General features: G+C 42.4%; 7 protein-coding genes across 7 annotated transcripts; 5 read left to right on the top strand and 2 right to left on the bottom strand.

Annotated features, from left to right (window-relative positions):
* Positions 1-190: 190 nt before the first annotated feature.
* Positions 191-2132, top strand: GVP36_1 (BAR domain-containing protein; the record flags this gene model as incomplete). Its single annotated transcript, XM_064824134.1, has 7 exons — positions 191-375; positions 438-629; positions 685-714; positions 782-1511; positions 1570-1610; positions 1677-1873; positions 1927-2132. 7 exons carry the CDS (start codon positions 191-193, stop codon positions 2130-2132), a joined length of 1581 nt encoding a protein of 526 aa, XP_064677070.1.
* Positions 2133-2639: 507 nt separating this feature from the next.
* Positions 2640-3083, top strand: ATC70_004835 (uncharacterized protein; the record flags this gene model as incomplete). Its single annotated transcript, XM_064824135.1, has 2 exons — positions 2640-2867; positions 2949-3083. 2 exons carry the CDS (start codon positions 2640-2642, stop codon positions 3081-3083), a joined length of 363 nt encoding a protein of 120 aa, XP_064677071.1.
* A 469-nt stretch (positions 3084-3552) lies between these two features.
* Positions 3553-5211, bottom strand: ATC70_004836 (uncharacterized protein; the record flags this gene model as incomplete). The annotated part of the gene is made up of 3 exons (XM_064824136.1): positions 3553-4026; positions 4081-4865; positions 4926-5211. 3 exons carry the CDS (start codon positions 5209-5211, stop codon positions 3553-3555), a joined length of 1545 nt encoding a protein of 514 aa, XP_064677072.1.
* A 627-nt stretch (positions 5212-5838) lies between these two features.
* On the top strand, positions 5839-6642 carry ATC70_004837 (uncharacterized protein; the record flags this gene model as incomplete). The annotated part of the gene is made up of 2 exons (XM_064824137.1): positions 5839-5983; positions 6047-6642. The coding sequence occupies 2 exons, from the start codon at positions 5839-5841 to the stop codon at positions 6640-6642; spliced, it is 741 nt and encodes a 246-aa protein (XP_064677073.1).
* Positions 6643-6978: 336 nt separating this feature from the next.
* Positions 6979-9510, top strand: ATC70_004838 (uncharacterized protein; the record flags this gene model as incomplete). The annotated part of the gene is made up of 2 exons (XM_064824138.1): positions 6979-9078; positions 9136-9510. 2 exons carry the CDS (start codon positions 6979-6981, stop codon positions 9508-9510), a joined length of 2475 nt encoding a protein of 824 aa, XP_064677074.1.
* A 177-nt stretch (positions 9511-9687) lies between these two features.
* ATC70_004839 (uncharacterized protein) lies at positions 9688-11017 on the top strand (the record flags this gene model as incomplete). The annotated part of the gene is made up of 2 exons (XM_064824139.1): positions 9688-10710; positions 10769-11017. 2 exons carry the CDS (start codon positions 9688-9690, stop codon positions 11015-11017), a joined length of 1272 nt encoding a protein of 423 aa, XP_064677075.1.
* An 87-nt stretch (positions 11018-11104) lies between these two features.
* On the bottom strand, positions 11105-12891 carry ATC70_004840 (uncharacterized protein; the record flags this gene model as incomplete). The annotated part of the gene is made up of 5 exons (XM_064824140.1): positions 11105-11368; positions 11424-12073; positions 12144-12285; positions 12346-12712; positions 12779-12891. 5 exons carry the CDS (start codon positions 12889-12891, stop codon positions 11105-11107), a joined length of 1536 nt encoding a protein of 511 aa, XP_064677076.1.
* Positions 12892-13685: the final 794 nt, after the last annotated feature.

Consider the following 13685-nt stretch of genomic DNA (forward strand, 5'->3'; position numbering starts at 1 on the left):
TTGTATATAAAACCCATAACTTCATTTTCAATGACTAAGTGGATAATGTCCAAAAGTAAATAGTCCAAGCATATCCAAAAAAACTTGTCGTATCACATGATGAGAAAAACCACTGAAGATATATTTATGGGGTTGGCATCAATTCAATTCTTCACCTCTTTTATTCACTTTCCTTACACTTTTTCTCTGCATGTCAGATTTTATTGCTAGTGCTGTTACTGGTGATGGTGGCATGCCACCAATACCATCCACCTATTATGAAAACTTTTTAGAAAGTTTGGCGCAAATTTTCTCCAAACTACTCACTGACCAAGAAACAGAAACTGTTATATCCTCGATTCGCACATTTCAAGAGAAATTAAAGCGTTTAAGCAGGTAAGAGGATTTGGCGCAATCTTCTCGTAAAAGGACTCATCTCATTGCCATGTTGTTTATAGCCATAATCTGAATAGACTCAACCTGGACATCACAGCAGCTGAGAAGACGAGGCCTCATTTATGTCGTCATGAAGGAAAAACATGTACTCAAAATTGCACTCGAAGTTTCATCAAGACATTTACGGTGGCATTTGTCGTGAAATATTTGATTGGTATCCTGCCTACACTGCTGTCTGGAAAGATATTAACGAGGTTTGTGTTCAACATTTATGCAATAAAATTCATACTCACAGCATGATTATCATAGGCCTGGCGTACTAAAGCAAATGGCGGGAAGGTAAATTATGGTGTGATTTCCCCACATGTAAGCACTAACCTTAAATTCTTGTGTGTGAATACGATAGAGATACAGCGAGTTTTGCACTATTCCTCAGTACATTCATCAGCAGTTACAAAGGCATCCTTTGCGCTATGAGACATTTTAGAAAGACAAGTGATAGAAAATCGGATCGATTGAACGCATTTGTTGCAGGTAGTTTAGCTGGGTTAGCTCTTGCTTTTGACAAAGACAAGCAACGAAGACAATCCATCATGCTCTATTTGTTTACAAGAGCACTTCAATTCAGTGGCGCGTGGCTGATGAAGCAATGGGCACTCAAACGCAATGAAGACCATCCAGGGGAGAAGAAGTGGGACGATCATTTGGCCAAATGGATCGCGAGATTCTCGGGTGTTGGTGTCATGATGATTGCCAACGCACAGATCATTTATGCATTCTTGTTCAACCATGATACATTGCCTAGATCCTACTTTGCCTTCCTTCTGACGCACTCTGGATTCAAAAAGAACTTTGGTGGTATGGCTGCTCGTATAGCTGAAGCTGTAGGTATCACTGTCAATCATTTGGTCGAAGATGAAGTCAATATCAAGATTCCCGAGGGTCAATCCAGCCGCGATTTTATCTCTCAGTTTGTCAGCCCTAATATTGGCAGCGCTATTCATCCCAAAATGAACCACAAGTACATCATGTGCGCTATCCAGCATCCTCTGAACGATAATTGTGCAACTGACAAGTTTGGCTTGTTCAGAGATGAATTATTGCGATCTCTCAAGCTCTATGTTCCCCTGAATGTCGTATGTATATGACTGATTTACATATAGGATGTGTATGACTAAAAAATGAATGTGGTAGATCATGCTGGCTGTTTTTAGATCAAAACAATTAACCGTCGAGTAAGTTGTCTTTGAATCAAACGGGGAAGAATGGGAGATCACAGCAACTCATCTTGATATTATTAGTCCTAAAACAGTAATGCAGAAATTCACAATTTCCTGCTTACGATCCGCATTGTTTCTGACAATGTATGTTGTTATGGGATTATCTACGCCTTGCTGGTTGCGTAGATTGACAGGCACAGATAAGCCTTGGATCTATGCTGCTACTGGTGCAGTGGCTGGTAGTATGGTATTCATCGAGGCTCCCGGCCGACAATTAGGTAAGTGCACAGTGATTGTTCAATTTGCAGAGGCTCACATGTTTCATTGATAGAACTTGGATTGTACTGTCTTCCAAGAGCATTAGAATCTTTATGGAAGACCTTGATCAAGAACGGACAAGTCAAGAATATACCGCATGGCGATATTCTTTTGTTCATGGCTTCCATGGGTACATTGATGACACTATACCAAAATGACAAGGATACAATTAGCTCCCATTACTTGAGTGTCATGACACGATTTTTCGGACAAAACTAATAAACCACAGCAGTATTTATGTATAACTACCAATTGAACTGATGTTGCGTGTATTTTTTTTGAGATAGAGATTGGAATTGAAGCGTCTTCTAGAATAATCGAATGCATTGGATTATCTTGCTGGGCACCACATGTAATCACCCGCTGAGCAGGCACCATTTCAAGTCGACTCACTTATACAGTAATCATATCCATTTCCAGATGCTGTTCGTCTTAAATCAACATTGAAAACTGCGCTTTTGAGCATTTTATTTCTCCCAGATATACAAAAGACCTGCTTTATCAGGAATGGTGATGGCGAAATTACACATTGTATATAGTTTTGACATATTTGGAGATGTGATTTTACAAGACGAAAGGAATTACAATAGGGGACGGCCAATTGCAATGAAAGTTTAGGGAAAAAGACTTTTTCCCTCTTACTTTTTTATCTGAATTCTCGCACTCTTTCTTTCTTTTTTTCTCTTTTCTGTACTTACCATTGCATTTACAGTCTTTTCATCTAAAATGGCACCTGCAAAAAGAAGTACTACTGCTAGTGACAAGAAATCAGATACCGCTGCATCAGCAGCAACAGGAAATAATGCACCTCCTCCCGCCACTCGCAAGAGAGGAAGACCTCCAACCAAGAAGGCCGCTGCTAAAGCTGATGCCGCTAAAAACACTGCCGAGGAAAGTAAGGAAGAAGCTGTCAAGGAATTGGATCTTTCCGAGAAGCGACAACAAAATGAAGAGGTAAATTAGAAAAAAAAAAAAAGATGTCAAGTGCGTGTTTGATATACATGTATCATTAACATTAACAATCCATAATATCAGCCTGTCGTAAAGAGAAAGCGTGGTAGACCTGCAAAACTGAACAGTGATGGCACGAAGAAATCAACGGTAAAACAGGCTGATCCATTAGCTCCCAAGCGTGGTAGAGGTAGACCAAGAAAGGTCGCTGCCGAGTAAAGCGTCTCTTTCTTCATAACGCAAACAGATAACGTGTTGATATCTTTCTTTCTTTTTTCGCAAATCTCAAAATGATAACTTACAAACTGCAATATGATAATGATATACCAAATGCAAAAATATAAAAAAAAGGAAAATTAATCAGATCAATAAAATAGCGCTTGAAGTCTCTTCTTTCTGAAAAGTTAATGGTAAGCTCAATTTGGTACATTTGTACAATTGCGAGCATATAGATAAATCAAGGTACAGGAGCGTAATGGATAATAATAAAGTTTTTCGCCAAACCCCGCTGTCATTGTCTGATGTTCGAGATCCAAAGCAGACATACCCACTAATAGCCATTGCTCAACTAGTACAAAACTGCACGTTCAATGGATGTCTGAGTGTATGTCATCCCTCATTTATTGAGATTGAGGTTCATCAGTCGCTGTAGAAACAATGCATATCAAAAAAAAAAAAGAACGCGGCACTATGAAGCAGAAGGCACTTGTGTATTTGCAGTGATTGAAGCCATTTGTCTCCATTTTCCATCATAGCCTGCAGTCCATAGCCTCAATTTACCATCATCGCCAGAAGAAGACAAGATAGTGCCTGTAATGTTCCATTCCACTCTCCATACTTCTGCCTTGTGGTCATCAAATGAAGCAATCAACTCAATGTGGTATGATTTACTGGCAGATCCACTAGACTGGGTTGGTGTGCCGGCCGGTGAATTGGGCACACGGCCTCTCTGTTGTTGCTGTTGTTGCTGCTGTTGCTGCTGCAAAGGTAATAGTTGCTCTGTCAGTTTGTAGATGCGCACCAAATTATCTTTACTCGCAGTTGCAATCAATTGATATGATCTCGCCATGCTGGGTGCCCAGCTGACATCATGCACTTCTTGTGTATGGCCCGGTAGGAACTCTGATGGTATCCATCTATTATGCCCATCATGCTTGAAAATCTAATCAAAGAGATTAATATGACTCGACACAGATTAACCAAAGACATCACTCACCCTTGCGCCAATCTCTTTACCAACGCCTACTACCATCATGGGCGCAGGCGTTCTATTGGGACACCAGTCTATACAATACCCACTATCAGCGTCTATAGGTCGATGGATGTTACTCACAACTGCTGTGGGTACACCAGCAATTCCAGCGGATGATCCTGGCGACACTCCCTGCACATAACCAGCCGTCGCTGTACTCGTCATGGTGGGGATGTCGGATACCCCAGGTGTAGATAACCCATGGCTGGCAATGGAGCTCCCGCTGGAGCTTGTGCTGTTGGTATGAACGGGCTGTTGTCCAAATGGATGCTGGGGTACTTGGTTCGCTGAAGCGTACGGATGTCCCATCGGAATCTGAGATTGTTGCTGATAGGAGCTTTGTGCGTTGGATTGATGGAATCCATATTGCGAAATCTGTTGCTGTGATGGTTGTTGTTGCTGTTGTAATTGCTGCTGTTGTTGTAGCATGGGTTGAGGTTGATTTTGCTGTAATTGCTGCTGTTGCTGTTGTCGCTGCTGCTGTTGCTGCTGAAGCTGACCAATGCCCGATTGCAACTTTGAATCAGCACTTTGATACGACACACTTGAAATCTCGAACTCTTCCATTTGGGACCATTGAGCGAGGTTTGTGGGCTCAAGTGCTTCGTAAATACGTACAATGCCGTCTGAAGAGCAAGTGGCTAATCGAAGCGAGTTTTGTGTTGGTGCAAATGCAATGTCAAGTACAGCCCCTCTCGATTCTACGAGACGAAATCGTTCTGCCCAACGTTTTTGACTATTTCTCGGTTCTAATATAAACTGTTTTTACACCTGTTTGATCTATCGGCGTGCTCAAAAGATGATCTTACCCACTGTCTGCTCTTCCCAAATTTTTACTTGCCTATCAAACGAGCAACTAGCAATCACTTGTCCGTATTCAGGTCTCGCCCAAATTGCCTTGAGGATGGATGCGTCGTGTGCTTTCCATGCATCGTTCAGCTCCCAGACTGAAGCATCAGGTCGTTCGATGAAATCCCAGACTTTGATGCGCTGATCCGAGGAGCATGTTACTAATCGTTTGCCGTAAAAGTCGTATGAAATATCATGAATAAGATCTTCATGACCTGTGTCGAACTTGGTTAAGCTACTCGCCATGAAAATGTGTGGATAGTGGGAAAGAAAGGCAAATCAGCCACCGTCACCCTTTGTAAATGGAGATTTACCATGCGGCCATTTAATCAATGCTGCCAGATCACAAACCCCATGTACCTCTATTTCATTCAAAAAAAAAAAAAAGTAGTTTCACATAGACAAAATGTGGTTTCCAATATGCTATTTCAATGTTTTATAAACTCTAAAAGTACACACTTTAGGGACACGCCCGAATATGGCTCACAGATGAACACTGTATTGCACATTTGAAAGCATCTTTTACCTGTATCATCAACTCACAAAAGATCGGCATTGACTGATGCTCAGGGAAATCACAAATTAGACATTAATGAAGCCCCCTTTTTTTGAAGCAGCCTGTGAGACTCTTGTGGTCTTGTAAGTCGAATATCTAACTTGCCAATGCACACGTATTTCAGTCTTCTGTAACAATGTCCTTGAGATGTCGTTCATGCAATCATCAAACGGCATACACATGCCAACGCGGTGCTTCAAAGACTGTCAGTGACGCTCCACGGTGCAGACAGGACCCTCACCTGAACATTTCGTTTGTATTTTGTTTCGTATCTTTTGGTTTCCGGATATTTGTCTGTTTGCATTATACACATCATTATGCAATCCATTCGGCCCCTTCTGCAGCTGAAGCATGCCCTGCCATCCATCCATACTAAAAGATGTTTATTCCATTCCACCGTCTATACTAAACTAGAAGAGCAGGAGAGAAGGCCAAAAGAGTACGAATTGCGAGTTGGATTTGGTAAGGAAACCCTGCAGACACTGATACACTTGACAGCAGCACTCGATTAACATGTGTCACTAGCCATCGCAACACTACAGGATGATATACCGCATTTTTTTCAAAAGGGATTATCAGAGCATTCCATCTATTCCACAGACATCGTTTTATCAGATCCACACTATACAAAGCTTTCAATTCATGGTCGCACAGCGTATTTGGGAATTGCACAAATGCTCAAGTGGAGCACCAGCTTATATTTCGACAATGTTTTACTAGAAATCACAAAAATGAGAGTGCTGCCTAACGATGTCAAGATAGACGACGATTATGACGATTATGACGATGTGTCGTCCTCATCTTCCGTGGTACCCTACTCATCCATCACTCAAGCCGAGCAAGATATAAAAGCAAGAGGCATCGTGAAGCGGCTGGAAGTACGGTGGAAGCTACAGGGCACAAAGAATGCTACATTTTTCCAGCCAGAACCACGTATAAGAAACATTGAAGGGGTGTTTATCTACAAGTTTGATCAACAAGGTTATATTGGCGAGCATCGCATACAAAGGATTGTACCTCCCCCCAGTCGCCGGGTTCTGCTGCTGCATTCATTAGGTGTAAGATTGCGCTCGTTATTCTGGGAGAACGCCAAGAGACCTGTGCTTAATCCAGGATTCTAATGAACCTTAAGACAGAATTTTGAATCAATAAAGCAATTGGTAGGATGATGGAAAGAATATGTGGTTAGACTGTAGTATTATTTAGTAATAGCCATCCAGAGCTGTATGATTGAATAGCCCTGATAAAACGTAGCTGGTACTTGTAGTTTCACGACGCCAATGGCCTCAAGTGCCATGCATAAATTGCTTATCGCCAGTGGGGCCAGCAGACTTCAAATTTAGGCTTTGATTGAATCCCAACCCCGAGACATTTGATTTATAAAAGAGAGCATCTCACCAGCAATTGAAAAAATTTTCATACCTTTTAGATCTCGATCTTTTTCAGCAAAGCAAAAAATGGACGACGATGGTATTCTTTTGAACTTTAGCACCACTCCCAAGGTAGCTAAAGCGCCTGCTGTAAAGCATGGAAACACCCGTGGCGTACTCAAGACACACGCTGCCAAATCAGCCGTGCCAGCAACTGTCAATAGTGAGACGATTGCACCATCCACCGATACTCCTCCAGCAACAGAAGAAGAGGCAGCAGCAGCAGCAGCAGCAGCAGCAAGTGGGCTCGCTCCTGGCACCAAAGTGCTTCATGGCAGAGCTCAGATCGCATCCTCTCTCTTTTCCTCCAACCCCATCATCCCTACAACGTATCGCAAGAAAGTGATTAGTACCAGAGAAGGTGCTAGTAATGCGCCCACCGATTCCAGCACATTCACAGGCATTGGCATCCAATCTGATCTCGCTGGCCATCTCGTCAACAAGTTCAATGTCACCACACCTACCAATGTCCAAGCCAAGGCCATTCCAGTGTTGATGGGCCCTGCATCTCCCCTTTACAAAGAGGATGTGGATGTCGTCGTTCAAGCAGAAACTGGCTCTGGAAAAACGCTCACCTACCTTCTTCCTATTGTCAATCGTCTGATTTCAGCCTCAACTGCGCCAAAAGATGCCATTAAGCAAAGCGAACAACCATTTGGCGATCGCATGGTAGGTACTGTAGCCATCATTCTGACTCCTACTCGTGAATTGGCTCAACAAGTCTTGGGCGTCTTGACCACACTTGTCAATTTACCTAGACCCAAGGACGAACATGTACGTCGTCTGCATTGGATTGTACCTGGTATTGTCATTGGTGGCGACTCCAAAGCAAAAGAGAAGGCTCGCTTGAGAAAGGGTGTCAATGTCTTGGTCAGCACACCCGGTCGCCTCTTGGATCATTTGGAGAACACAAAGAGCTTTGATATCTCCAATTTGAAATGGTTGGTGTTGGACGAGGCAGATCGTTTGCTGGATCTCGGATTCGAGGAGACACTCAAGAAGATTATGAACATCATTGGCGAAAGAACAAAGCAAGGAGGATCCTCCAAATACAAACAACTGATGACATCTAAATTCTGGCCAAGGAAGAGACAAACAGTACTGTGTTCAGCAACATTGAGAGACGATGTGAAAGAGTTGGCGGGCTGGTCTTTGGAAAAGCCAGCTTTTGTTAGTGGCACAGATTCCAAACGAGACGCATCCACCGTACTGAGCACTGACACCACAATGACAGAATCCAAACAGGAAGAAAATGAAGAAATGAAGTTTACCACGCCAAATCAATTGAAGCAATCATATACCATAGTACCTGCAAAGTTACGTCTGATCACCTTATTAGCATTGCTTCGATCTTGCTTTTACGATAAGCGCCAAAAGAAAAGCATGAACAGTAAAGTCATTGTCTTCTTTTCGTGCTGCGATTCTGTCGACTTCCATTACGATTTATTCGCTCATGCTGGAAAGCCCATTATGGATGAAGACTCTGACGACGAGAACGATGATGAGGATGATGAAACCAAGATTATGAAGAAGGCACTAGACAAGATTGTGGGTAAAGGAGAGGCCAAAAAGTTCTCCAAGCAGCTTACTGGAAACAACAAGAACTTCAAGAGCAATCGTTCAGATGAGGTTGTGCCTGCAGCAGAAGAGGGAGATACCAAGAAGGGTAAAAAAGTGGTTGAAGAAGCCAGCCAGGTCAGTACATTGCTCTTGGAGAAACCAGTGTTCCGCCTCCATGGTGATTTAAATCAACAAGTTCGCTCTCAAACATTCGCCGAGTTCAGCAAGGCCAAGTCGGGCGTTCTGTTTTGTACTGATGTGGCTGCTCGTGGTTTAGATTTACCCAATGTAGATCGTATCATCCAATACGATGTGCCTACGGATCTCAAAGACTATGTGCATCGTGCTGGTCGTACTGCTCGTCTTGGTAAGGCTGGTGAAGCCATGCTCTTCTTACTGCCTAGCGAAATGGACTACCTTGATATCTTGAAGGCCCAGGATCTATTCCCTGAATCTGTTACCATGGAAACCATCTTGAAGCACATTGCAGAGCATCAAGATGATTTTCAGACACCTGCACAAGATTTGCAAAACACCATGGAAAACTACATTCTATCTGATGAAAGTGTAAGTTGCTTACACTAGACAGTAGCTGACATTTCGTTACTAACTCGATTCATTTAGCATGTCATGTTGGCCCGTAAAGCCTTTTGGTCTACATGCCGTGCTTACGCCACTCATCCCGCTGCTGAGAAGCACATTTTCCATGTCAAGAGACTTCATTTGGGACATTTGGCCAAATCATTTGCCTTGAGAGAAGCACCATCCAATATCCATGAAAAGACCAAGGGCAAGAAGAGAAAGGACGCTAAGAATGAGCGTATGCCTGGTATGAAGAAGTTTGAGGGCAAGGAAAAGCCTACCGGACCTAGAAAGAATATCAACAATCCTTTGAAGAGAAACTTTGACCATGCTGGTGAATTCGCCATTGCCAGTGCATCCAGCTTGTTGGAGGGACCAACCACAAAGAAGAAGAAGAAGAACAATGGCAAAAAGTAAATAACCTCATAGAATTACACTTGTACATAGATCAATAAAGATATAGACATTAATTTGACAGCTGTATTCAGCTGAGATGAATTTTCTTTGCTTAAAATCGAGGTACATTGTGTTTATAGACGATCACTCCCTTTTCTCTCGTATTTGCATTAAAGAAAACCCTCAATTACATCATCCATGTTATCTGCCATTACTCGAAAAACGCTCGCTAAAGTACCACACTCTTCACGTTCGTACTGGACCAAGCTAACCACCACAGGAGCCACTATTGAAGAATGCGTGCAAGCATCGCTGGATACACTTGATAAGAAAAAACCCGATATTTGCGTAGTTTTGGCCTCCAAATCCTACTCGCTAGGTCATTACCGTAAGTTGACCCAAGACTTGCATGCCAAGCTGGAGCCAAGATGCTTGATTGGCGGCGTAGTCGATCGAGTAGCCCAAGTGAACCATGGCATTTCACTGTTACTTGGATTTGACGAGGACATTGTGCCATTTACCATCAATGATAGCCAGGATAGACTCAAAATCCGCAGTACATCTGTAGGTCGATGGGGTCGTGTTGAAGACACAGAAAGAATTAAGTATCAGAGCGACCACATTGACAAAGTAGGATTGGAAAACTTTGGCTCTGTCAGCACCCCAGTACAGGCCTACCAATTACCTCCAGGCCTTGAAAGCAAGCCTTCGTTTGTCTTTACAGTCTCCGATAACGAGCCAGATCAACTTTTGCAAACATTGGATCATCACTACCCTGATGTGGCCAAGGTGGGTATCATTGGAGCCTCAACACCCTTTGTTACGGGAGAACCTTATACGCTTTTCAACTCGAATGGCGATATTATGGGGTCCGGCATGGTTGGATTTGCATCCTACACCAAATCAGATGCATCCCACAATGTCAAAGTAACTCATGCCGCTATGGAAAAGATGGGCAATCCATTAAAGATCACGCGTTGCCGTGGTAACATCATCCTGGATCTTGACGAAGGAGGTGCTACTGGCTTACTGTTGCGTTTGATTCAAGAGGGTCCGAAGCTGTCAAAAGATGAAGAGTTTTATTTAGGGATCTATCCACCTGGAAAGGATCAAAACGCTGATGAGGAGGCTACCGTGAGTCGTATTACTAGTGGCGATCCAAGCAGAGGTAACATGTCTATTGATACAACTGCGGATTTGCAAGTGGGACAAGTCGTTCAGGTAAGCATGCTATTCCAGATGAATCAGAATGACACATGGTTGACTCACTTGACATTAGTTTATGAGGAAGAAGAACCTTGAATTCAAAAATATCTCAAACGATCCTATTAAGAAGGAAGAAATTGTCCTTGGTGTCAGTGGGAAGGATTATACAATCGATGCATTGCCTGTCCAGATTCCAGATGAGGCCAATGTCGTTCCTGAGGTGTTTGGTGCAGTAAGTGAGAACGGTGTCATTGTAGGTCGCAGTAATATACCCACTGAAGTCTTGGACGTTCCCTATTCTAAAGTTACATTTCATCTTTAATGTTCATCAAATGTAATAAAAGGTACAAATGAGGATTTATTTTAGATGTATATATATAAATGTAGTATGAAAAATAGTAAGAAATAATTACTCTAATGCTAATCTAACAGATGGCAACACGAGTTTACCACGTTTACTTAATAACTGGTCATGGATAACATTCATGGCTGTGATAGCGCTACGTTCATCAATAACGCAAGAAATGTTGATCTCTGAAGAACCTTGAGAGATCATTTCGATGTTCACACCAGCAGAGGCCAAGGTACTAAACATCATACCAGCAATACCCACCATGTTTTTCATTTGCTTACCAACAAGAGAGAGGATAGCCAAATCCTTGATAACATCAACCTGCAAAAGCAATGTCAAACAAAGCACTTAAAGTTGACCCTTATCGTATACTTACTCTTCCAACAGCACGCAAATCAGCAATGACATGGTCTAAATCCTTGTCGAGGTTGTCTTCACCAAGGGCCATGGAGACGTGGACTTCAGATGTAGAGATAAGATCCACCACCACACCATAGCGATCCAAAGTAGAGAAGATTTTTGCAAAGAAACCATGACTGACACTCTTGCGATTTGAGTGGACGTTAAGAACAATAACATGATCCTTGATGGTAACAGCTGTAGGGTATTTGCGAGATAAATCGATAGAGTAACCGTTCTCAGCCAGCACCTTGGGTGAGTGAGGTGGGGTAGCAGTACCATCCTTGGTTACGATATCAGTAGGGAAAATGATGGTACCTTGTCCGCGAGGATTCTCTACATTTTTGATGCGGATAGGAATATGAGAACGGATGACTTGTTCCATGGTGAAAGGGTGGATGACTTCAGAGCCGTAATAGGTCAATTCAGAGGCTTCTTCGGGTGTAATGATAGGCAAGAGGCGGGCACTCTTGACCTTGCGAGGATCTGCTGTAAAGATACCATCGACCTCCTTCCAGATCTGAAGTTCTTCGGCAGATAAACCGACAGCAGTAAGAGCAGCACAGAGATCGGTGTAACCACGACCGACTGAAGTCAACAAACTACCAGGGACAATACCAAAGAAACCTAGTTAAACACCCCGCACGCACAGGTTAAAAAACTTTTTCTACAATTGAGGGTGCTCATATCCTATTACCAGTAACGACAGGAACCTTGTTACCACATTGCTCGACAGCTTGAGCCATCTTCTTGGAGAGGTAATCGTAAAATTCTTGATCCAGCTTTTCGAAATCACGATCAATGATGTTCTCGAGCGACACAAATTGAGCATCCACATCCTATATACAAACATTGGATCAACCACTGACAGACCACAGCCACACAGTGAGGGCACTTACTCTATCCTGCAACACAGCCGCAACAATTCTACAAGACAGCTTTTCACCAACACCAATGATGATATCCTTGGACCTAGGAGAGATTTCGTTGATGATTTGAGCAGCTTCCAAGAAAGATTTGAGCTTTTCACAATCTGTTCTGATATCATCCTCTAATTCTTGTCTAATTTCATCATTGTGGATCATTTCTACAGCCACTGCAAGATGATCTTCCAAAAGAGCGGCAACAATGTCCAAATACTCCTTGGATCCAGGCTTCAGAGCATCATTGGCAGCACGGATAAGTCTGTTTGTAGTACCAGTTTGCTTGTCCTTTCCACTTCTTGCAGAGCAAACAACGACCAAACGATTTTGTTTGACATACTCTCTGCAGATGAAAAAAAAAAAAAATTAAGGTTAGTGACCTCCAATGTCTTTCAAATCTGACCCTTACTTGATCACTTCATTGGCAATGTTATCCAAAAATTTACCAATACTGGTACCACCAAATTTTTGCACGATCCAAGGAAGACCAGGTGAATTGTTGTAAGTATAAGTGCGCACCATTCTAATCTAATTTATAAATCTATAAGGAAAAGAAAAGAAGAAATAAAATTCCTTTGGTTACTCATTTAGCCAACATGCTATTAAAAAAAAAAAAAAAAAAAAAAAAAAGTGAGTCAACTTGACATGAATTTGACCAATGTTAAGGCATGTATTTTAGATAACCGCTTATCGCACCTCTGATAGAAAGATCTTGCTTCCAGTCACATTGCTGCTGGTGTTGTTCATTGCACCCGGTTTTCCGTTCATGGAAGCGAGTCGAATAGATTAGGCGACAACGTGTAACCTGCGATCAGGGCCATTATGTGTGTGAGTAACAAACAGATGACCCCGAAGAAAATATCTCCGTATTACAAAGCTACACAAAAAATGCAAACTTTAAGAGGAAATCCTGTTGATTTTCATGTACATTTCACATTGCAGCATAAACATATAGCCTATGCTTTTAATTCGTCAGATTTGCATCAACTTGAGTGTAAGCCGTGCATGCCCCTATGTGTAGTCCTTGATTGAAATCAAGATACAAATGCGCATTTCAACGCAGATCTTATATTATTGGCAGACAGTTGCTAGCATCACACACATTGCAGTAATAAATGATTTGCCGGAGGCTGTTTGCAATAATCCCTTGTGGTGGATAGTTTGAAGGTGGATTCCTCAACAATCAAGCCTCTTGCTGGCCTCGTCGAATGCCAAACTGTAAATGTGCTAGACAATCTGTTTGCTGGACAGCATGACCATTAGGACTCTTGCAAGGTACACGTTGCAAATGCTCCAATCTTTATCATCATGAGGAG

This window comes from Mucor velutinosus, assembly GCF_035048745.1.
Source record: "Mucor velutinosus strain NIH1002 chromosome Unknown tig00001542, whole genome shotgun sequence".
NCBI lineage: Eukaryota > Fungi > Mucoromycota > Mucoromycetes > Mucorales > Mucoraceae > Mucor > Mucor velutinosus.